General features: G+C 39.3%; 1 protein-coding gene across 1 annotated transcript; it reads right to left on the bottom strand.

Annotated features, from left to right (window-relative positions):
* Positions 1 to 4,094: 4,094 nt before the first annotated feature.
* On the bottom strand, positions 4,095 to 21,800 carry LOC120030349 (carboxypeptidase Z-like). Its single transcript, XM_038975725.1, has 12 exons — positions 21,621 to 21,800; positions 20,471 to 20,503; positions 19,420 to 19,637; positions 19,158 to 19,314; positions 17,113 to 17,334; positions 16,668 to 16,897; positions 16,102 to 16,263; positions 11,627 to 11,785; positions 11,161 to 11,299; positions 7,195 to 7,334; positions 6,969 to 7,068; positions 4,095 to 5,106 (listed from the first exon to the last, which is right to left on the bottom strand). Exons 1-12 carry the CDS (start codon positions 21,724 to 21,726, stop codon positions 4,754 to 4,756), a joined length of 2,019 nt encoding a protein of 672 aa, XP_038831653.1. The 5' UTR covers positions 21,727 to 21,800; the 3' UTR covers positions 4,095 to 4,753.
* Positions 21,801 to 23,430: the final 1,630 nt, after the last annotated feature.

Genomic DNA, 23,430 nt, shown 5'->3' with positions numbered 1-23,430 from the left:
ACCCAGAATTGTGGTGCCTCTGAATGTGAATGGGGTGGGGGGGTTTGTGAAATGGTGGATTGGACATTAAAGGTACATCCCTACCACAGTTTTAAAGTTTGTTTGTTTTGACTGTGGGGGCATCTGAGTTCATTTCATTCTTTTCAACAAGAAAGGGTTATTTAGGGCATTGGTGGGACATTTCTACAACTGTGATGTGGTTATATCTACTTCAGGACTGATTATGAACACAGCTGTCTACTCAAAATAGTTACAGCTTTCAGGTGAACTATGAAGTATTTCACTATCGGTGTTTAGATTCAATGCTATGATCATGTTGATAAACAGTACTGTAGGCCTACTAGGGATGTAACAATGAGTTTCAAACTTTGTTTTGTTTAATGTCTTTTTTCTCTTGCTTTTCTTTTAAAACAAAAACAAAATAAGATGTCATTTATGGTACCATCAGTTCATGTTTTTGAATTCAATTCAAAATCCAGACTGGTGGTGCCTCTGAATGGGATTTGGATGGGGCATATGGCTTGAGGGAGAGACTTTTACAGCTGCTTTGGGAATAAAAGCAGCAGATTCATTGAACTGAACCGAAGCATTGCTTTGCAGTAGGCTCTACTTACCTAAGCAGCCTGATGCTAACATAACATAGCAGAGAAGGGCAGCTCCATGCAACTTTCTCAGCCTTCCTTAGTAATTGGTGACCCAGCACCCCAACTCACATGAGCAGGTCCCACCAAGGCAAACAGGTCAATCCCATATAGAATTGTCCTCAGACCCACTAGGAAGCATGTGACCTTCTTCCCATTATTCCCTCTCTCATAGTCAGAGAGGAAGTCCTTGGCTGGCCTCAGGCCCATGAGATTGCAGTTTGAACAGTGCACGCTGTTCAGTTTGTTTTGAGCATCAGTCCAGTCAGACGTACAGGAGCAGCCTAATGTCAGTGTAGGCCGACAGTGAGAGTCGGTAGGCCTCCAGTGCTTGTGTCCACTGTGCCCACACACAGTGAATATTTTCTATGAAACTTTTCTGCTATATTTTCTTGTGTTATGTAAGGGATCATCAATGAGGCTTTGTGCAGTTTTATGGAAATATACCATAATGCAGGAGGTGATACGGCTCCCGAGGCATAAATTGGGAAGTGGTATTTTCCATAGAAGTGGAGTTGATTATCCTGCTTATACCTCAGACTTAAACAAAGACTAATAAACTCTGTTCTATTCTACAGTACCCTACTTTCATGTAGATAAGTACCTTCAGGCTATGCTCAAACCTTACACACCAACCTGAGGACAACAAAGTCTCTGCCCATCTTCCAAAAAAAATTGAAACCGTACCTCTTCAAAGAGTTTGCTAAATAATCCCACAGAACCCCAAAACCACCCCCCTTACCCCCTGCCCCAAAAGAAAATAACTCACTTGCATTTCCTGAACTAACACTTGCACTTGATACTTTTTTCCTACTAGCACTGACTTTGCTGATTGAGAAAAAATTCACATACTATTACTGAGATTCAGGTAACTTCAAAAATAAAGGAAACACCAACATAAAGTCTCTTAATAGGTCACGTGGCCACCCTGAGCCAGAATAAATCAAATTCAAATCAAATGTATTTATATAGCCCTTCTTACATCAGCTGATATATCAAAGTGCTGTACAGAAACCCAGCCTAAAATCCCAAACAGCAAGCAATGCAGGTGTAGAAGCCAGAACAGCTCCAATGTAACTTGGCATAGATTCTACAAGTGTCTAGAACTCTATTGGAACTGCATTGTTGGTTAAGGGCTTGTAAGTAAGCATTTCACTTTAAGGTCTACATCTGTTCTATTCGGCGCATGTGACAAATACAATTTGCTTTTGATGAGACACCATTCATCCATGAGTCCATCATTTGGTGTTTTGTTGATGGTGGTGGAAAACAGTCTCAGGCGCTGTTCCAGAATTTCCCATAAGTGTTCAATTGGGTTAAGATATGGTGACTATGGTGACCATGGCATATGGTTTACATCGTTTTCATGCTCATCAAACCATTCAGTAAACACTCGTGCCCTGTGGATGCGGGCATTGTTATCCTATGGGGCATAGCCATGGTAGCCAAAATAATAGCCAAAATAATGACCTGCCCAGCATTTTTATACATGACTCTAAGCTTGATGGGATGTTAATTGCTTAATTAACTCAGGAACCACACCTGTTTGGAAGCACCTGATTTCAAAATATTTTGTATCCCTCATTTACTCAAGTGTTTCCATTATGTCAGTTACCTATATGTGGTTGTCCCACAAGCTATTTAAAAATGCACTATGCAGAAATTGCCACGCCATTTCCTGGTTGCTAAAATTATAATATTTATCCTAATTTCAGTTTATGTAACATAACAAGCAGTCATTGTGTAGAGAATCATTGTTCCATCTAAACCGCTGTGAAATATCTTTTCCATAACCAAAAATATTGTATTTTCAGCTTTTGACGCTGGTGTACAAAACCGGAAGTACATTCTCAAAAACTAAATTTAAGAACGGGAAGCATAGACATAGCGCACCTAGACTTGCTTTCAATGGGAATGAAAGACCTATAACTCACATTTCTATATGAATTTGGTCAGGTCGTCCAAAAGGTTACATGTAGCTTTAAGATGAATGCACTGGATAAGAGCATCTGCTAAATAAATAAAATGTAAATGTTATGTGTTATGTATTTATAACAGACTGAATTCCATGAATGATAAATGCACAACATTGTGGAGCAAGAGAGAGAAGTCCATGCCATTGGGTTATCTAAAAGGGATAGACCACCTAAATTACAATATTACTGAGAAAAAAATGACTATGCAATGTGTGTGATTTGTGCATGCAAACAACAAAATGCTAATTGGGATCCATCCACTCGAATACATTTTTGGTCATGAATTCTAAAAGGGTCTATGGGAAGCCATGTTTGACTTAGTGTGGGTCGCAATCTCCCTTTGCCCATGCTTTCAAGGTAATGAAGCACACAAGTCATTTCATAATTTGTGTGAATAATCCCTTTAAAATAATGTATATTTATGCATTATTGAAGTGCTTATAAATTCTTACCAGCAGCGGCTCAATGAGGGATGTGTTGGCCATGGTTTGGTCTAGCTTTGTGATTCAAGGAGATGATGTTTGGTCAGATTGGGTCAAGGGACAACAGCCTAGTAAGTACAGCAGACAGTGGTCAACTGTTTGGTATGTCAGGAATGCTGACATCTGGAAATATACACAAACACAAATGAGATTAGGCCTCCGTTTACTAATCATAACTGAACATCAGCTCAAGTGTATGGAGGGAAGATTGAAGAAAGCATTTATTCTCATTGCTAGCTGAATACTGTGGAGTGGTGCACATGGTATTAAATAATGTAAGCTATTGCAAGCCTATACAGCATCCTTTAACATTAACAAAGGGGATTGTTCTATTCTTTCAAGGCACAGGCACAGTGTTTGCATACCTGTTAAGGGGTTACCTTAATGATATTCACAAGTTAACATCAGTTGTGGCATTGGTGGCAAAACAAGACATTACACGATATGACTGAACATTTCGTTTCAGATCAATTCATATCTAGGTAAAATGTAAGACAAATACTGAAGATAACAACTAGATCCACAAGAGTAAATTGATGCCGAGCGCTATGTGAAATGACACTCTTTCTAGTTCATAAAGCACGGTTGACTGGTACCACAGACTGACATATCACAGCCTCTGGTTCTACTTTAACAGATGCTATACGTGGTCGTGTGGTAGAGAGGGGGGGGTGCAGTATGGGGTTGGCTGGAATGGTTGTCTTGCTTGGGATGGCAGTTCAGTTGAATATGTAACATGGGCGACAACAAGTGAAATTAGGCTGCCCTCTTATGGCCAATCAGTTTCATTACATCTTTTAAAGAGACGGGACCCATTTACTACCATGTAAACACATTTTAGGGACACTTATTGTAAAGTGGAACTGGGACAGTTACTGTCTAAGAATTAGATACTTTACAGTGTTATAAGAATTAAACTTACCTCATTTTGGAAGATTTAAAGGGAAGTAAAATTTAACTGAAGAGAATGTGTTAACAATGTGTCTCTCTTTTATTTAACATACAATAAGCCAGTAGTAGCAATAGTTATTGTTATTTAATCATTTTTTATTGTAAACACGTACAAATATGTGAGGGTGGAGAGACAAATGGTTTGAGCCTTTCAACCTTCCGGTGTTGCATTATGGGCATAAAGTGAAGCAGTATAACAGGGCAAAAGCTTGAGAATGGGGGCTACCTTTAGGAGAAAACAATTTAAATTAACTATGCCTTATTAAGCTTACATATTGCTATCATGAACAACTTGATGGCCACCCAACTAGCTATTTCCTCTTTTGCTTCAGTTATGACAACTTTGAAGCAACGGATAATAATGGTAACGTTAAAATGTGTTACTTTTATGATAACATTATGTAAATCATATTCAACTCAAATAGTAGCCTGTCTTTGATCCTGTAATGCAGTGTTCTCAACTCTGGTCCCCGAGTACCCCCAGGGTTGCACATTTTTTATTCAAGCCCTGTACAGGCACACATGATTCAACTAATTATCAAGCCGTTGATTAATTGAATTATGTTTGCTAGTATTGAGTTGTAACAGACATCTGCAAACCTTGATGGTACTCAGGGACCAGAGTTGAGAAAGGGGGCTATAGGAGGCACGGGAGCCATAGAATTAGCCATAGAATATTCTATTTTATTGGAGTGGAGGAGCTCTAATCAATTCTGAGAAGCCAGGTGGGAGCAGATCCGTGGGCGCGGCTAAAGTAGCTCCACCACCACGGTTTCTCCTGCCTCTCCTCTCTGTTCTGGTTCTGCTCCCTAATGGCATAGCGCTCAAACTGGTTGTAGGGGTCAAAGCGCTCATAGGTTCCCATGGAAGGGATGTTATAGTCCTCCTCTATGTCAGGCTCCACCACTGCCTTCTGCAGAACAAAGTCCACCCGGCCTGCTTTCTGCATGCGTGCCGGGAGGTGGATCTTTTTCATGGCCCTGGTGTAGCCTGGTGCAGAGGCAGTCAGGATGTGGATGCCAGCAGTTAGCATGCGCCAGTAGTCTCCGTTTTCAGCTAGAAAGAAAGGGTGGAAGGGAGAGAGGATCTTTTGACTCAATGGGTTACACACAGCCTGACATCTCAAACAGGACATGACTGTTATTTTAAACAATTAAAATGGGATCTCTTAGAGCTTTAGCATTATAGAAAATGAAACTACTTCAAACTACTACTAAAATCCTCAAAGCTACAGTTGAAGTCGGAAGTTTACGTACACCTTAGCCATATACATTTAAACTCAGTTTTTCACAATTCCTGACATTTAATCCTAGTAAAAATTCCCTGTCTTAGGTCAGTTAGGATCACCACTTTATTTTAAGAATGTGAAATGTCAGAATAATAGTAGAGAGAATGATTTATTTCAGCTTTTATTTCTTTCATCACATTCCCAGTGGGTCAGAAGTTTACATACACTCAATTACTATTTGGTTGCATTGCCTTTAAATTGTTTAACTTGGGTCAAACGTTTCGGGATGCCTTCCACAAACTTCCAACAATAAGTTGGGTGAATTTTGGCCCATTCCTCCTGACAGAGCAGGTGTAACTGAGTCAGGTTTGTAGGCTTTTTCAGTTCTGCCCACAAATTTTCTATAGGATTGAGGTCAGGGCTTTGTGATGGCCACTCCAATACATTGACTTTGTTGTCCTTAAGCCATTTTGCCACAACTTTGGAAGTATGCTTGGGGTCATTGTCCATTTGGAAGACCCATTTGCGACCAAGCTTTAACTTCCTGACTGATGTCTTGAGATGTTGCTTCAATATATCCACACCATTTTCCTTCTTCATGATGCCATCTAGTTTGTGAAGTGCACCAGTCCTTCCTGCAGCAAAGCACCCCCACCACATGATGCTGCCTCCCCAGTGCTTCACGGTTGGGATGGTGTTCTTTGGCTTGCAAGCCTCCCCCTTTTTCCTCCAAACATAAGAATGGCCATTATAGCTAAACAGTTATTTTTTTGTTTCATCAGACCAGAGGCCATTTCTCCAAAAAGTACGATCTTTGTCCCCATGTGCAGTTGCAAACGTAGTCTGGCTTTTTTATGGCGGTTTTGGAGCAGTGGCTTCTTCCTTGCTGAGCGGCCTTTCAGGATATGTCGATATAGGACTCGTTTTACTGTGGGTATAGATACTTTTGTACCTGTTTCCTCCAGCAACTTCACAAGGTCCTTTGCTGTTGTTCTGGGATTGATTTGCACTTTTAGCACCAAAGTACGTTCATCTCTAGGAGACAGAACGCATCTCCTTCCTGAGTGGTACGACGGCTGCGTGGTCCCATGGTGTTTATACTTGCGCACTATTGTTTGTACAGATGAACGTGGTACCTTCAGGTGTTTGGAAATTGCTCCCAAGGATGAACCAGACTTGTGGAGGTCTACAAATTTTTTTCTGAGGTCTTGGCTGATTTCTTTTGATTTTCCCATGATGTCAAGCAAAGAGGCACTGAGTTTGAAGACAGGCCGTGAAATACATCCACAGGTACACCTCCAATTGACTCAAATGATGTCAATTAGCCTATCAGAAGCTTCTAAAGCCATGACATCATTTTCTGGAATTTTCCAAGCTGTTTAAAGGCACAGTCAACTTAGTGTATGTAAACTTCTGACCCACTGGAATTGTGATACAGTGAATTATAAATGAAATAATCTGTCTGTAAACAATTGTTGGAAAAATTACTTGTGTCATGCAAAAAAAACTATAGTTTGTTAATAAGAAATGTGTGGAGTGGTTGAAAAACAAGTTTTAATGACTCCTACCTAAGTGTATGTAAACTTCTGACTTCAACTGTATGTATTCATCTAATAACTACCACTTAGATTCCCAAAGCATACAATAAAAATGACCAATCGCAATCTGTAAGGCTGACTATAGATATTACCTGTTGTGATGTCATGCCTTATTCCTCGGACAGATATCCTTGCGCCTTTGATTCCATTCCCATCCGCATCCTTTACTATTCCCTTTATTCCACGGTGGACCTGGGAAACATTGAGAAGCAGTGTTAGTGGAGAAGTCCTCTCAGATTTGTGAAAATGAGTGATTGAAAACAGAAGGGTTGATTGGGGGATGTTTTGGAATGAATTGCTGGGTTTGAGGTCTCTCACCGACTCCATGAATGTGAGCAGAGCCTCTTTGTTGTCCTGCCAGCCTCTGTATAACTCCTCCTCAGCTGGGAATTTATCACAGCCCAACTCCACCGTCACTTCCAAACAGTTAGTGTGGAGGTAATTGAAGTCCTGCATACCTGGCCACATTACAAGAGGAAATATGTACCAGTGAAAGAAATGACAAACTCATCATCGCAATAATCCATTACTGTAGAAAGAAAATAACTAGAAATACCACCAGGTGGCATTCATACTTCATAATACAACTTGCTAAGTAAGTAAGTGCAGGTTTTCATTGAGCCTTCATCAGCTATTTTAATCTAATGTTATGAATTCACTTCAACAGTCTGATAGACTGATTTGACCAGGTTTTTAAAGTAAATGTCCATTGAAAATCTAACTTATAAAAGTTAATATTCTGTTAACTCATACCCAAATAATGTTGTTGACTCATCTTACACTCCTATATGCTATTCGTGGCCAAAGCTTAAAGTGGAGAAAAAAAACCATTTTATATATTTGCAATTTTCTCATAGAGGATGATGTCAGGCTCCTGAGATGAGCTTTTTTGGAAGGAAAACTATTCCAATTAGCGAAGCTTTGAAACCTATTGTCATTATACATTTTTTCCCCCTTGATATGGTCAAATAACTCAAGCATAGATTGGTAACTTTTTTCTAATTTGACACAGAAACTTGAGGCCATAAATAACTTGGTAAAAAATAATGGCACTGATTGGCCTATAGGTGGCGCTGTTATTAGCAGTCTCACTTAAACCCTCATATCTGTCGCCCCATTTGACCTAGATACTTGAAACATTGTATGTAGGCGTCTTTCCTGATGATTAACACATTTGTATCACGGACCCATAAGGTCCATCAGTATAGATTTTGGAAAACCTTGGGAAAACTTCTCATGAACCATAAGTCCAAATAACACCACATGTGTTATGTAGTAGGCCCATGGTACATCTCTTAATTTAGTTTGAGAAAAGCTAAGGCATTGGTTAAGAGATGGCTGAGTTAATGATAAATCAGGAAATCAGATTTTATGCATCCATTTAAATCCTTTTTAAATCCACTTCATGGCTTATCAACTTGAAACTTTTTAGGGTCATCAAAGACATTACCATGATGAGCCATGTTAGTTTGGCATTGATATCTTAAAGAATAAGGAAACTATGAATAACTTTTTTGACTATGTAATGCTCATGCTTAAAATACACTGAACAAAAATATTAACGCAACATGCAACAATTTCAAAGATTTTACTGAGTTACAGTTCATATAAGGAAATCATTCAATTTAAATAAATAAATCAGGCCCTTATCTATGTATTTCACATGACTGGGAATACAGATATGCATCTGGTCACAGATACTTTTTTTAAAGTAGGGGTGTGTATCAGAATATCAGTCAGTATCTTGTGTGACCACTGTTTGTCTTATGCAGTGCGACACATCTCCTTCATATAGAATTGATCAGGCAGTTGATTGTGGCCTGTGGAATGTTGTCCCACTACTCTTCAATGGCTGTGGAAGAACTGGGACATTTTCATATTTCAGGAATTCTGTACAGATCCTTGCAACATGGGACAGTGCATTATCATGCTGAAACATTTTGTGCTTATGGAACATTTCAGGGATCTTTTATTTCAGCTCATGAAACATGGGACCAACACTTTACATGTTGTGTTTATATTTTTGCTCAGTATTAAAAAATACAAATACAAATAATAATCTAAAAGTCATATTCACTCCAAATTTGTTTTTTGGACTCATTACAATAGTCCCTAAAGAGTTTGAGAAAATAACGTTGATGCATTCAAAGATGTCCACACAATACCAGTAGATGCATATGAGTACATACGCTAAAATATGCTAAAGAATACTTTCAAAAATCTTCTCATGAACCATTAGTCCAAATGGCACTACATTTGGAATGTAGGCCCATGGTACATATTTTTTTATTTTTTGTTTAACCTTTATTTACATGTCTTAACTTAGCTTGAGAAAATCAGATTTTACCTGTCCATTTAAACATGTCCATTTGGCCTATTCAACTTGAAACTCGCTATCATGGATGTCCCTAAGACACTGAATTTGGTATTGATATCTCAAAAAACAAGGAAATTATTGACAACTCATTCTTTGCATATGAAACGCTTACGCTCAAAATCATCTGCAATCATCTTTTCCTCATGAACCATACATCAGATTCTCTCCAGATTTTGTATTTACACTCATTACATCAGTCTTTAATGGTTTTGAAAAATAATTGTTGCCGCATTCAAATACGGCTACACTGTACCTATAGATGCACATTAGCACATAATTTTTGACATTAGCATATTATCCCAATACTAAAAATACAAACAAACAAAAAACTTCTCATGAATCATAAGTAATAGGGATGTAACGATTCGCTGATAAGCATCGGCCCCGGTTCAAATGTTTAATCCCGGTTCAAATGTTTAAGATACAAGTGCATCGGTCCACGGGAGCCCAAACCGATCCAAACGGTAAGAAAATCGATTAAAACGCTACGAAACATTGTTCTGAAAATACAGATAATCTGCTGTGACTGAATTGATGCGTCCTATCCTTCAGCCTATCGAACTTTTATGGATTTAACTGCATATGAGATTTAAATATTTTTGGTAGCTCTGCTTTAACCAGTCAGTGCATTTGGTCATTTTTACATGAACAGGGTAGTTGTCATTTCATAACAAGGACAGCAATACTTTTTGAGAGCCGCACTGGTTGGAACGAAAGAAGCACAGCTCTCCTCAGTAAAGCTCCAAACGGTCAAAACCATTACCTTTTGAGACGGGGTGAAAACAAAAGCTGTGTTATATTAATTTGCCATGTACTGTATGTCATAGCTAATTTCAAAAGATAAATATTGACATATTACTAGCTCAAAACATTTTAATCTGCTATATGACAAATTAATCAGTGAGTGATGTGGATTTCAGATAAAAAAGTAAGGGGGACAAAAACATAAATAGCCCATCCTTATCTGATAGTGGTAGATGCTCAGTCTGCCCTATGGCTTAGCTCAGGTCCCTAGACACACATGAATCGTATCGAACCGAATCACATTGATTCGTTCCACTAATCAAACTGAATCACACCGAATTGATTCAAACTAAAAGTATGGTTCCTGTATTGTATCGGAGCACATGTATCTAGATGCGTAATGAATCGTGCTTGTAAGGAGAGGTGCACATCCCTAATGAGTCAGATTGACTCCAGATACACTCAATGAATTAGCCTCTGATGAATTTGAGAATGATTAGTTGCTGCATTCAAAGTTGGCCACGCTAAACCACTAGATGGCACCAAATCACACCAGGGCTATAAGAACTTAAATGATGGACATGGAGCTATGAAATTTGGTATGTATACCTTATGTATATGTCCTTAGAAGCTATGTGGCTATAGTCACTGCAATCTTAGATGGCTGCACCTGACCAGGTGGTGGCACTATAGAGGTCATTGGCACCAGTGGCACCAATAACTATTGATCAAATGGACTTTGTCTTATGCAAATGAATGCTAGATATAAATTATGCAGACGAACAATGTGAAATATCATGAAAATAAGCTGAAAATATTCAACAAATCTTAACATTAGTGAAATTGACCCTAGAATTTTATATAAAATCAAAACATTAAGTAATTACTTTAAGAATGAATACCTGCTGTATTTCAAGCTACAGCACTAGACTAAACTTCACTTGCGTCATCCTTGTGGTTTTGAGAGATAAACATGGTAATACTTTCACTGATGGCACACAAAGGGAGATAGTTCCTACATGATGGAGTGCTTGCTTTGTTATCCAACTGATATTGTCTCCTTTCTGTCATCCTGTGAACCCTGTTCATTGCTGCTCGCAGCTATATTTATAGGTCATATTTATTAGAAATCTGGAAACACTGGACAGTTACTTTAAACTCACCACCTGCGAAACTGTACCACTTTGCTCCATTAATGATGCCGTCCTGGCCGATGCTGCCAAAGTTCCCACACCTTTCAGAGTTATTTCCTGACATGGTAGCATGGGCATCTGCATATGTTCTCGCTATCTGCTTGAATATCTGCAGCAAAAAATAAAACATATGTCTTTCTCATTCATAAAAAAAGATAACGGCTAGTTCTGTTTACTGTTAAATAGATTTGAAATGTTAGTTTGATTTGTAAGCAGCTAAGATACATTTCCTACACATGTGACCGCAAAGGAAATCTCGTAAATGAAACTTTTTTTCTCAAGAATGTGGTAATGAATCATCATAAATGCAGAGCATGAACAATCAATTGGACAGCTCTCTGCAATAGACACACTTCAGGTCATAGAGTGCAGTCCATTCTGGAGAGTATTGTTCATGTTGGAGTGAAGAGTACATGTTGCTGTCAGTCCTACATACCTGTTCGTCTGGCGTGGGGGAGAACATCTTCTCCTCTAGTGGGTGTTTGGAGAGGTCGTAGGGATAGGACACCACCAGCTCCCCTCCGTGGAAGTTAGCTGAGAGCACAAAGGGAATGGACCTGATCCACTTCATGACTGCGTATGTCTCTGGAGCTACCTGATTTATATAAAACACATACAGACCGGCTTATAAATCATATGTCACCATCTTCAGCTGGTCATATCACAACAACAAAATAATGATGGCATGACAACAGGAAATGATTGGTGAAGCTCAAAGCTCAATTACATATCTTGATATCAAATATTGACGATACATCAATAAGGACACACAAACTTGATTTACTATTTAACGGATGCCCTGCTTGACTTTTCTTTTAAAAATGCAATAGTGTGCAACTGCAGCCCGCTATTCAGGGCGTTCCTGCATGTGGGCATTCCTGATTCTGCAGGAATGCCACCCATCAAGCATCCCATTGGTTCCTTCATGAACACCCCCCATCGAGCATCCCATTGGTTTCTGCATGAATGCCTCCCGCCTGTCTTAGCTTAAAAATGGACAAATTGAAGTATAAAGAGGGGTTCCTGCAGATGCAGGAATGCCCCAAATTGCAGGCCACAATTGCACCCTTCTCAATTTATGAGGTACTTTGTTCTTATTCTGTAATGCACTGTCCGCTCTACCTTGAGGATTTCCCAAACTGATACGTGAGAATCAAAGACCAAACCCCTCAGATCACGCGATTGTTATGTTCAGGCCTCTAATTGGACAGTGACACACATGCTCGGGACATGTATGTGAATATGTTTAATTTCTCTCGCATGCCAGCATAATTGAGGCCACCGCAAATTCTCACTATTTATGTGTCCAGGTTAAACGTGGTGGGGAGTCTCGTTATTAACAAACAATCAGTTAAATTCATGGTTAATGCATAATTTTCTGACCTTTTAGAAGCAATTAATAACCCAAAACAACAATGTCATCATCGAACCGAACGACTGGCCAGAGATCAGGGCATTCCCCAGTGCAAGCTGAGAGTATTTTGCAAAACCAAATTGAAGTCAAAATGAGTGATGACATCGAAGTGTGTCGGCTGTATGATGATTTGCGATTCATAACTTACATTTGACCGGAAGCCTACTGCCTGTAGACAGAATGTGTTTGAAGTTATCATGCGCCCGGAGAACAGCATATTCTGCAAAATGCATCGCCAGTGGCACGCACACACTTCGCGCAGATAAGGACCTCCACAATGATGTGGTCGACAATCTCCAAGGTGGGTGCTTTTCCTGGCAGCCGGATGAGGCAATTGAAGGAGGATGCGGTGAGTGATTGACTGTATAGGCCTACTGACCTCGAATTTAATAAAGCTTGCTCTGTAATGGAAGGATGCTTCTAATTGCGCATTTTAAATCAAACAAATATTCTGTAGATTATACGATAGATAGGCTATACTCTATGGCCGGATTGAAATTAACTTTTCTCAAAGCTACATTCATTTGACAGACCTAACTTGAATGATTGTCCCTCTTTCTTCAAATTAAAGGCCTTGTCTATGATAGGCCTATTCATATTTGTATTCATATTTTGTTTAGCCTATAGGCTACAGTATATGATACATTCAGGTAATGAACTCATTATACATTAACATTTCATTTTATTACAATTCTTTCTTGTCAATCAATCTTGAATTAGAAAAACATAAATATTCTACTCTATGCCTTGCAAAAGTATTCCCCCCTTGGCATTTTTCCTATTTTGTTGCATTACAACCTGTAATTTAAATTGATTTTTATTTGGATTTCATGTAATGGACATACACAATATAGTCCAAAACGGTGAAGTGAAATGAAATAACTTGTTTCAAAAAATTCAAAAAAATCAAAAAAGGAAAAGTGGTGCGTGCATATGTATTCACCCCCTTTGCTATGAAGCCCCTAAATAAGATCTGGTTCAACCAATTACCTTCAGAAGTCACATAATTAGTTAAATAAAGTCCACCTGTGCGCAATCTAAGTGTCACATGATCTGTCACATGATCTCAGTATATATACACCTGTTCTGAAAGGCCCCAGAGTCTGCAACACCACTAACCAAGGGGCACCACCAAGCAAGCGGCACTATGAAGAGCAAGGAGCTCTCCAAACAGGTCAGGGACAAAGTTGTAGAGAAGTACAGATCAGGGTTGGGTTATAAAAAAAATCTGAAACTTTGAACATCCCACGGAGCACCATTAAATCCATTATTTAAAAATTTAAAGAATATGGCACCACAACAAACCTGCCAAGAGAGGGCCGCCCAGAAAAACTCACGGACCAGGCATGGAGGTCATTAATCAGTGAGGCAACAAAGAGACCAAAGATAACCCTGAAGAAGCTGCAAAGCTCCACAGCGGAGATTGGAGTATCTGTCCATAGGACCACTTTAAGCCGTACACTCCACAGAGCTGGGCTTTACAGAAGAGTGTCCAGAAAAAAATAAGCAAACATGTTTGGTGTTCGCCAAAAGGCACGTGAGAGACTCCCCAAACATATAGAAGAAGGTACTCTGGTCAGATGAGACTAAAATGTAGCTTTTTGGCCATCAAGGAAAATGCTATGTCTGGCACAAACCCAACACCTCTCATCACCCCGAGAACACCATCCCCACAGTGAAGCATGGTGGTGGCAGCATCATGCTGTGGGGATGTTTTTCATCGGCAGGGACTGGGAAATTGGTCAGAACTGAAGGAATGATGGATGGCGCTAAATACAGGGAAATTCTTGAGGGAAACCTGTTTGTTTTCCAGAAATTTGAGACTGGGACGGGGGTTCACCTTCCAGCAGGACAATGACCCTAAGCATACTGCTAAAGCAACACTCGAGGGGTTTAAGGGGAAACATGTAAATGTCTTGGAATGGCCTAGTCAAAGCCCAGACCTCAATCCAATTGAGAAGCTGTGATATGACTTAAAGATTGCTATACACAAGCGGAACCCATCCAACTTGAAGGAGCTGAAGCAGTTTTGCGTTGAAGAATGGGCAAAAATCCCAATGGCTAGACGTGCCAAGCTTATAGAGACATACCCCAAGAGACTTGCAGCTGTAATTGCTGCAAAAGGTGGCTCTACAAAGTATTGCTTTTGGTGGGGCGAATAGTTATGCACGCTCAAGTTTTCTGTTTTTTTGTCTTATTTCTTGTTTGTTTCACCCCCAAAAATATTTTGCATCTTCAAAGTGGTAGGCATGTTGTGTAAATCAAATGATACATACCCCCCAAAAATCTATTTTAATTCCACGTTATAAGGCAACAAAATAGGAAAAATGCCAAGGGGGGTGAAAACTTTCGCAAGCCACTGAACATTAAATAAAGTTTTATCCTGTAGATGACAGGGATTGGATTGCACTTTTTCCAGTGATGCATTCATTTGACAGACCTAACTTGAATGATTGGCCCTCTTTATATACAGTAGTCTATTTCTCCTATAATGTCTCGTCTATGATAGGCCTTTTAATATTTGTCTTGTATTAATATTTTGTTGAAGTCGAGTTAGGCTATACATTTAAGTAATGAACTGATTATACATTAAGTCAATAATTTTTTCACACAGTTTATATTGTATCCTATTATACATCATATGTTAATAATACTGCTATTGATGTTTATCGGTGATATGTTCAGAATAAAGAAACTGTCACAAGATATACTGCCTATTGCTTAATTTCCCATGATTATAACAATTAACATTGTAACATCATCTGCATTCTTTTTCAAAATAATACAGGAAGGATTTCCTAGCGTAGGTTTTCACTTGGAATAATATAACTCTTGAAACCCACATTAGGCCTAGAGCTTGCACAGGTGCGTAGGACAATGTGGTAAAGTACTAATTTATTCCTTCTCCACTATTTATGAAAATGTCACGCCCTGACCATAGAGAGCCCTTGGTTCTCTATGGTGTTGTAGTTTCAGGGCGTGACTAGGGGGTGTTCTAGTCTTTCCATTTCTATGTTGGAGCTCTTAGTATGGTTCCCAATTAGAGGCAGCTGATGTTCGTTGTCTCTAATTGGGGATCATACTTAAGGGTTCCCTGTTCCCACCTGCTTTGTGGGATATTGTTTTTGTGTTGTGCATGTTGCACCACTGCTTTCACGTTTCGTTGTTGGTTTATTGTTTTCTGGAAGTTTCACTACAAATAAAGATGTGGAACTCAACACACGCTGCGCCTTGGTCCATTCCTTTAAATGTTTGTGACAGAAAAACCCTTTCACTTGGTATCAATTTGGAGTCATTTGTTTTTCTGTTTTGTTTTTTGCCTCACTTTCTAGAACAAAAATCAGTTAAACAGTAAATAAACTTTGTCCGGCCTAATGCCAAAATACACGTAAGGCAATTGTCATTTGATATTTGACACATGTATTTATATCCAGTAGCATAAACACCACACAATCAATGCAAACATGCATATAAATCGATAGGAATTCATACGGTACCTTATCAAACCAGTAAGCGTCTGGGATTGGGATGTGGTCGCTACGGAAATGCCGGTGTCTGCGGCGGCCGTAGGCAACAGCGGTCAGGTCAGGGAAGTTCCTGTTCAGATCAATGTTTTGGGCGTTACCTCGACCCAGGGTCCAGCTGTAGTAGTTCTGAGCCTGTAGAGTTTCATACAGTGGATAGTATACTGTAAGTATCGAGCAGTGAATATTATACGATTGATATTTGATTGGTGTTGTCGACTAATGTGAATTCAGTGTTGAAGACAGGAGGCTGCTGAGGGGAGGACAGCTCATAATAATGGAAACCATGTGTCTGATGTATTTGATACCATTCCACTGATTCTGCGCCAACCATTACCACGAGCCTGGCCTCCCCAATTAAGGTGCCACCAACCTCCTGTGGTGCTGAATAAACTTAACGTTCCGACCTGCCGTTGAATTCTGGTAAAAACCTGGTAGAATGTGTGTATACTTTCAATGCCAGTAAGTCTTCCATGTTGATTCACCATCATGTTTGAATTACGTTCAAATAACATAGCAACAACATTGATTCAACCTACCTCCTCATTCTCGGGGTCGTTGGTGCCCTGGACCTCAGCAGCAGCCAGCTCATAGCCGTCAGGGTTCATGGAGGGCAGGATGTGGATGCGCGTGGTGTTGATCAGGCTCTGGATGCGATGGTTCCCCAGCAGGTACTCTGAACACAGGTACTGGGTCAGATAGATCAACAGCTGGCGACCCAACACCTCGTTCCCGTGCATGTTGCCTATGTACTTCATCTCCGGTTCAACTGTTGATATGAGGCAACAGGATAGGGACTTACATAACATTTATTCAGCAAGAAAGTCGCTTGAGATGAATTATCTGTTTGTCAAGGGAGACCTGGCCAAGACAGCAGCTTACAGTCAAGTTCAACAATCAGAAAAGACACACTATCTCTGGTTGAACTCTGAACCCAGGACTCCCTCTCACTGTACTGTATATTTGAGGACCCTTTGTACTCACGTAATTCATGTACTCCAGGGTTGTTTGAGAACTCGATCACTAGCAGGTCTTTGCCCTCCACACTGCGGCCAATGCTGTAAGTTGTGGCAATTTCAGGGCATCGCGCTGCAGTCTTCTTCAGGATGCTGTTCATCTGGGCGTTAGACTGATAGCTAAACTGGATGACAGTATGAGGCTCCTCAGAGGTATTATCTATACTGGCCTGGTCTTCTTCCTGTGTCACTATGAGAAAGAAGAGATGGTGACATTTTTATAATAATGGCTTATTCGTAAAAGTTGTTATAAAGTGTAGCCAAAGATATAAAGATCAATAGTGTTCCAAGCCAGTTAAGACACTTTTGTATTAACTAGCAAGCGTGACTTTTGATTCAATGTCATAGAAAAGTTTACATTTGAAAGCATAACCATGCTTCAATAAACCGCCTCACTTAAATAAATTGGATGGATATCAGAATACCATTTTACTAAATACGGCCTTAGTCTTTCATCTCATGCCGAGTAGAGCCCTGTAAAATGTCAGGAGACTGATGAATTAGAGAAAGTGGAAAGTCTACATTCTAGCCTAGGTCTGCACATCTATATAAATGTGCTCATCTAGGCAAATGTGCCAGACCTGGAAGGTAAGCAACCAATCAAAGTTGAGACATAAGACTAAAGATATCAGTTCAAAATAAATATCAGCATGGAAAGAATTATAAAGCTTAGTAGGGTTGCCAGACATCAGCTTGTGTTTCAGTTAGAATCTAATATCCGTTTGGAAACAGATTTCACACTACACTAAAAACTGTTATGCAAAATGTGGTACCACCATCTGTGTGCATATCTATAACCATATCATATTGTATGTATAATATGTAAATTCATATCTATGATATGTTTCTGGGAAATGGCTATATGAACATTCAACTGTTATTTTGTCAGTACAGGCTACTGTAGGACCTGTTTATGGTGGGAAAGAGCAGCTGTGGAGTTAAATAGAGAGAGTACAAAGGAAGAGAATACTCATGAACACTCATTGAGAGCAATTCCACAGCTGGGGTGTGCGTTGGTTGCAGCCACAGAGAGAAACAAACTGTACAGAACTGAAGTTAGACTGATCACTTCGCGTGAATTCATAGACTTGTTAAAAAGCACACAGTATATCTTGTGCGAGTCAAGATATTAATGGCAGATATGTTAACAGCGTTGCCTGTGGACATAAAGAGACATAATTTGTATGTGTTCCCATATGGCTGACACATGATGTTATTGCAGTTGTCAAATCTCTAACATCTTGCTTATGGGTTCTTTTTGAGGGCTTTGTATAGTTGATACAAATATAGATCCTTTCTAGGTCACAAAAGCCTACGCGGGGGCAGCTGCACGAAAATATAATAAACAATGGCATGGAACTATATTTAACTACACATTTTCGCTATTTTCCATTCTAATAGGCTACTTGTATTAATTATAACACAGGAACTGATTACCCTTCCACAATTTTCTTAATCCTGTGAAGTAATCAAACGTTCTCATAAAAGAAGCAGAGCAAACAAGTTTGGTACTGTGTTAGACATAATTTTTACATGCAAATCTGATTGGATACAGAGTTTGATTATTGAAATATCAGCCCTCTAACTTCAGAGTTGCTTTTTTCTTTCTGAGGGGCTAATCAGGGACAATTTCGGGGACAACTCGAACTGGGGACAGGCCACTAAAATTGGGAAAATCGGGGACATCTGGTCACCTTACCACAAGGGCTCATGTGGCAACCAGGCGACTGTCATAAATCTGCGTAGCAACGCCATTCACAGTTGGCCCTCCAAGGATGCTTGTTATTAGAGGGGGTTTGGGTGCTATTTTTCTTTACATTGATATAATCTTGTAATAATATTGACACACATGGTTATCTCTAGTCGTACATTTTGCTCAGGTGATTGTTTTATGTCTGAAAATACTATTTGAGTCAACATCCTACTGTACAGTAGTTAGTGTCCTATTGTAGTCTCTATCATAGATTGATAGTCACTTTTATGATATGACACCAGTTAAACTGTGGTTGTTACCTCGTAGGCCCTCCAGAGGGTCGTAACAACCCTCCTGGTCGCTGACAAAGAAGCGGTCACAGTCCAAAAAGTAGGGCCAGGCCATCTCGATGCCCTCGAAGGCGTGGCGACAGTTCTTACGCACCGCCTCGCAGGTACTCCTGCACGGCTTGAGCACCTTACATTATAAAATAAAACGTTCTTACTTTAATGAAAGTTATGACATTATTGAAAGTTATTACATTATCCAGTGTTATTACATTATCCTTTGTTAGCTACACACCTTCTCCTTCTCACAGCGTGGCACCAGCACTGAGCAGCCCAGCATGCGGATGTCCGGGGTGCACTCTCCATTGAGCAGGTTGTGTACCACACTGAGTAGGAGGTACTCGGGGCCCAGCTCGGCCTCCTCACGGATCCTGTGGCCCAGGATGTTGGGGAACATGGTGTGGGTGTAGGACATGTCGTCGCAGTAGTTCATCATGATGTCCACGCACTTGGCTGGGTAGAGAAGAGAGGCAACCAAGAAGCAGGTTCAGAAAGATGGAAGAGATTCAGTACTATATGGTGACTGATCTGAATGTAGACTCATAGCTTACCATGTTGAATCATTCATGCATAAAATACACATAGTACATCAATAGGCTGTAATATAACATCATTAACATAACGCTTCATAATACCATGTATTGTTTCATACTATTATGTAATCTTTGCCATTAACTTCGATGGAACCTTTGGATGCTTTTGTAATGTGAGTGGCAAAATATTCTTAGAACAATTGATTTGTTATTAATTATTTTCAGGTGGGGCGTAGTGTCAACTCGCCCCACCTGTTCTCTCCATTGTAAATCAGTATGTTTAGGGGTATTGGCCAGGTGTTTTCCTCTTGTATCTTTACATTTGTTCTCAGTTCATTTATTTAAGAAATATAGCTAAGATGTTCAGTAAGCAATCATCACTCATTTCCTTGACATGGAAAATATACATAACCTGATATTAAACTGTCATATGTATATGCATGCAAGAATCCATCCCTTTGTCTAAAACGTTTTTATTATCTCATATATAGCTACCTCTCTGCAGTACCAAAAAGGATGAAGTCCAAATATTTCTATTATGTCTGGAGATTAAAATGTGAATATTTCATACAGCTATGTATCATCCAAAAATACACTTGATAGCTCGGAGATGCCTTAAGGCCGTAATATCCCATTGAATATCCTACTGCCCGCCTAAAGCCATAATTACCTTACTAGATGTTGTCAGTCAACCCTGTACACACATTACATTTACATAAGTTTGAAGGGTTTCTTGATGAAAGAAATACATACGTTTTTCCGGTTCTGGTTCTTTGCAAAAACGACCTAAAAGACAAACCTTTGTTAGTTTATTTCATACCTTCAACACTAGATGGCAGAATAACATTTATCACCACCGTTATTGGCGACTTTAGTCTGTTTTTATGAACCCTCTATCTGGCTTTACCATCTCTCCTCACAAATGTCTGCCTGTCTAGCCTGGTCTCATAGACTAGACGTAATATAGTAAACATAAATCCAAGACACTCAAATTAGTATAATATGTTACGATTGGTATGGTTACGTAAGACAGATGGTTACTTTAGGCAAAAACAAGGGTGCAAGTTCATATCTCATCACGGATAACTTTAACATTTTACCTCATTAGAAACTTTTCAACTACTTACTACTTTCTAGCTCTTTGTAACTACTTAGCATGTTAGCTAACCTGTCCCGTAACCCTAACCCCAACCTTAACCCTTTTAGCTAACCCTTTTCCTAACCCTAACCTTAACTATTTTAGCTAACACTTCCCCTGATGCTAACCTTAACCCTTTAAATGTTAGCCAGCTAGCTAACGTTAGTCACCTAGCCACCTAGCTAGAATTCGTAACATAGCATACGTTTTTCTAATTCGTAACATATTGTACATTTGCAAATTTGTAACATATAATACGAATTGTACTTTCTAACATATCATACTAAATGGGTGATGGACAATCACAAATTAATACATACCATACGAAACTTAACATATCATACTAAAGAGAACGTATCGGATTTACGTAAAATATAATACGAAATGCTCTGAGACCAGGTTGGTCTGTCAGTAAAATCGTATTAATTTTCTAAGAACTCTCATTCTTAGGATCAGATGACCTCTCACTAGTGATGGATATCTACCTCAATATTTCTATATAACTCTACAATTCTATCATTCTCTAAAGAAATTAAGCATTTTATTTCGCACTCATTTAAGACACATGCTGTAAGAGGTTACTTTTACTTTTGTTACTGTTAGCAGCTTGTGAATTAAAATAGACTACAATAGTTTGTCTATGTTTTAGATTAAATTCCTCTGAACCAATGCCTTGTAGATAAAACATATTTCAGGAATAGCATCACATCACTCCTGTGAACAAAACACACCATGTGTGTTATCATAGCAAGCGGAGTACTTTACCGATAAATTCGTATCCAGGGTCGCAACGCGGAGAGGCACACCAGATAACCGTTACAAGTGCATTCAGAAAAACAATAGTCTTAATTTTCCTCCGCATAAATTCCATATTTTGTGATGTGGCACCTCAAGCCTACTGCGCCTAATTACACGAAAACTTTGAGAGCTTCCCTAAAAAGTGAGTTTATTACAAGTATTACGGTCCACTATCAAATTACAGAGGGAAATGTTCCGGACAGAAGTGGCAGAAGGCTGGAGTTGGAGGATTGTGCTTGAAAACATGCTGCAAATAAACTTTCTGAAATACACCTCTTACCAATCCTATAGTGTAAACAGTTTTACTCAACCATTTCCACATATGTTAACCTTTCATTTCTTACCTTAAAATGCATTCATTTATTGGACATGTATGTTGACAGTGCATATGCTCTATAAAATAAATAGGCTTGCTCGATGAATTTTTCCCGCCCTTCAGTCCTCGCTCGAGCCAATCCTTTGATCCCTTTTAACTAATCAACAATCAATCATACAGAGGCCTTTAATAATATCACTGTACTCCTACTTACTGCATGGCAACTAGTTATTGGGTTATTCGATCGAGGTGTGGTGACACAAACGTTGAATTGTGTATCCAGGCAGCCTCTAGTCTAGCACCTGCAAAACAGCTGGTGATGCATCTGCCAAGATAAAATGCCAGATGGGCATTAGATATGAGATATGCTTCTAAATGTCTCTGTTATGTTGTCTCATATGGCCTGGTATCAAATGATGCTTGTTATTTGACAGCTTTATTGCACATTTTTCACCAACATCTTTACTCACACACTGCCAATGTAGGCTACAGCAAGTGGCTTACAGAATTAAATAATTTGTGTCTACATCTAAAGGAACAAGTTCTGATGAAGCAACTATAGGAGCTAAACAGTCATACTGTATATTGAATTCTGGCACACACACAATAACGTGTTTAAAGCACTTATTGAACGTAACATTATTCCCCTATAGCACATTTATTTCATTTTAAGATCAAATAAATAATATAGTTTCTAATACAGTGCAACATAGTTTGATAAAGTTAACATCAGGTATTTATAAATATCCATATAAACATTACCAGCAATGACTGGAAATGTTAATATGGATATTTGGCAAAATAAAGTATTATACACAATAGTACAAAGCCATTTCAGTCAAAATTATCTTTATGTAGTACATTCAGTTACAACATGCTAATATCATAGTAAACATGATATTTGCCTTTGGCTCCTGTAACTAGTAGCTCTGAGAGAAATACAAAGTGCATTCATTTCCAGTGATTGACATGAAGAAATTGTGAACAACTGCAGTAGTAGTCTAACCCAATGAGTCTAACACAGTCCATAGTCTACATAACATGGCCATCTATTTAGCAGTACTTGCCACAGCGAGTACCATTCATTGACAAGTACATATTTTAACTTCAAGAAATTGCTTGATGCCCCTTGAAATTGCACCAGTGGCCCAATGGCTACTAGCCAGCAGCTAGCTAAGCGTTCCCATCCTCCCTATGCACTGTTAACAGTCCATAACCTTGTAAGCTCGGGCACCCAGAACTAACATTTTGAATAATTGCGTCAAATGCTCCATTAAGTTCTGGGGTGAGACGTGTTAGAAAATTTACGAACGTGACTAGCGAGGTCGCCACCCCTCTAAACGGAAACTCTCAGCCATTTCAGGCAAGTCCATGGGCCCAATGTCCCTTCCCCTACCGAAATTCGAAAGACTTGAGCACCTGCGAAATAGTGATTCGTTCAACTGATCAGTGACGAAAAAT

This window comes from Salvelinus namaycush, chromosome 36 (assembly GCF_016432855.1).
Source record: "Salvelinus namaycush isolate Seneca chromosome 36, SaNama_1.0, whole genome shotgun sequence".
Classification (NCBI taxonomy): domain Eukaryota; kingdom Metazoa; phylum Chordata; class Actinopteri; order Salmoniformes; family Salmonidae; genus Salvelinus; species Salvelinus namaycush.
This window is presented reverse-complemented; position numbering and strand designations above follow the sequence as displayed.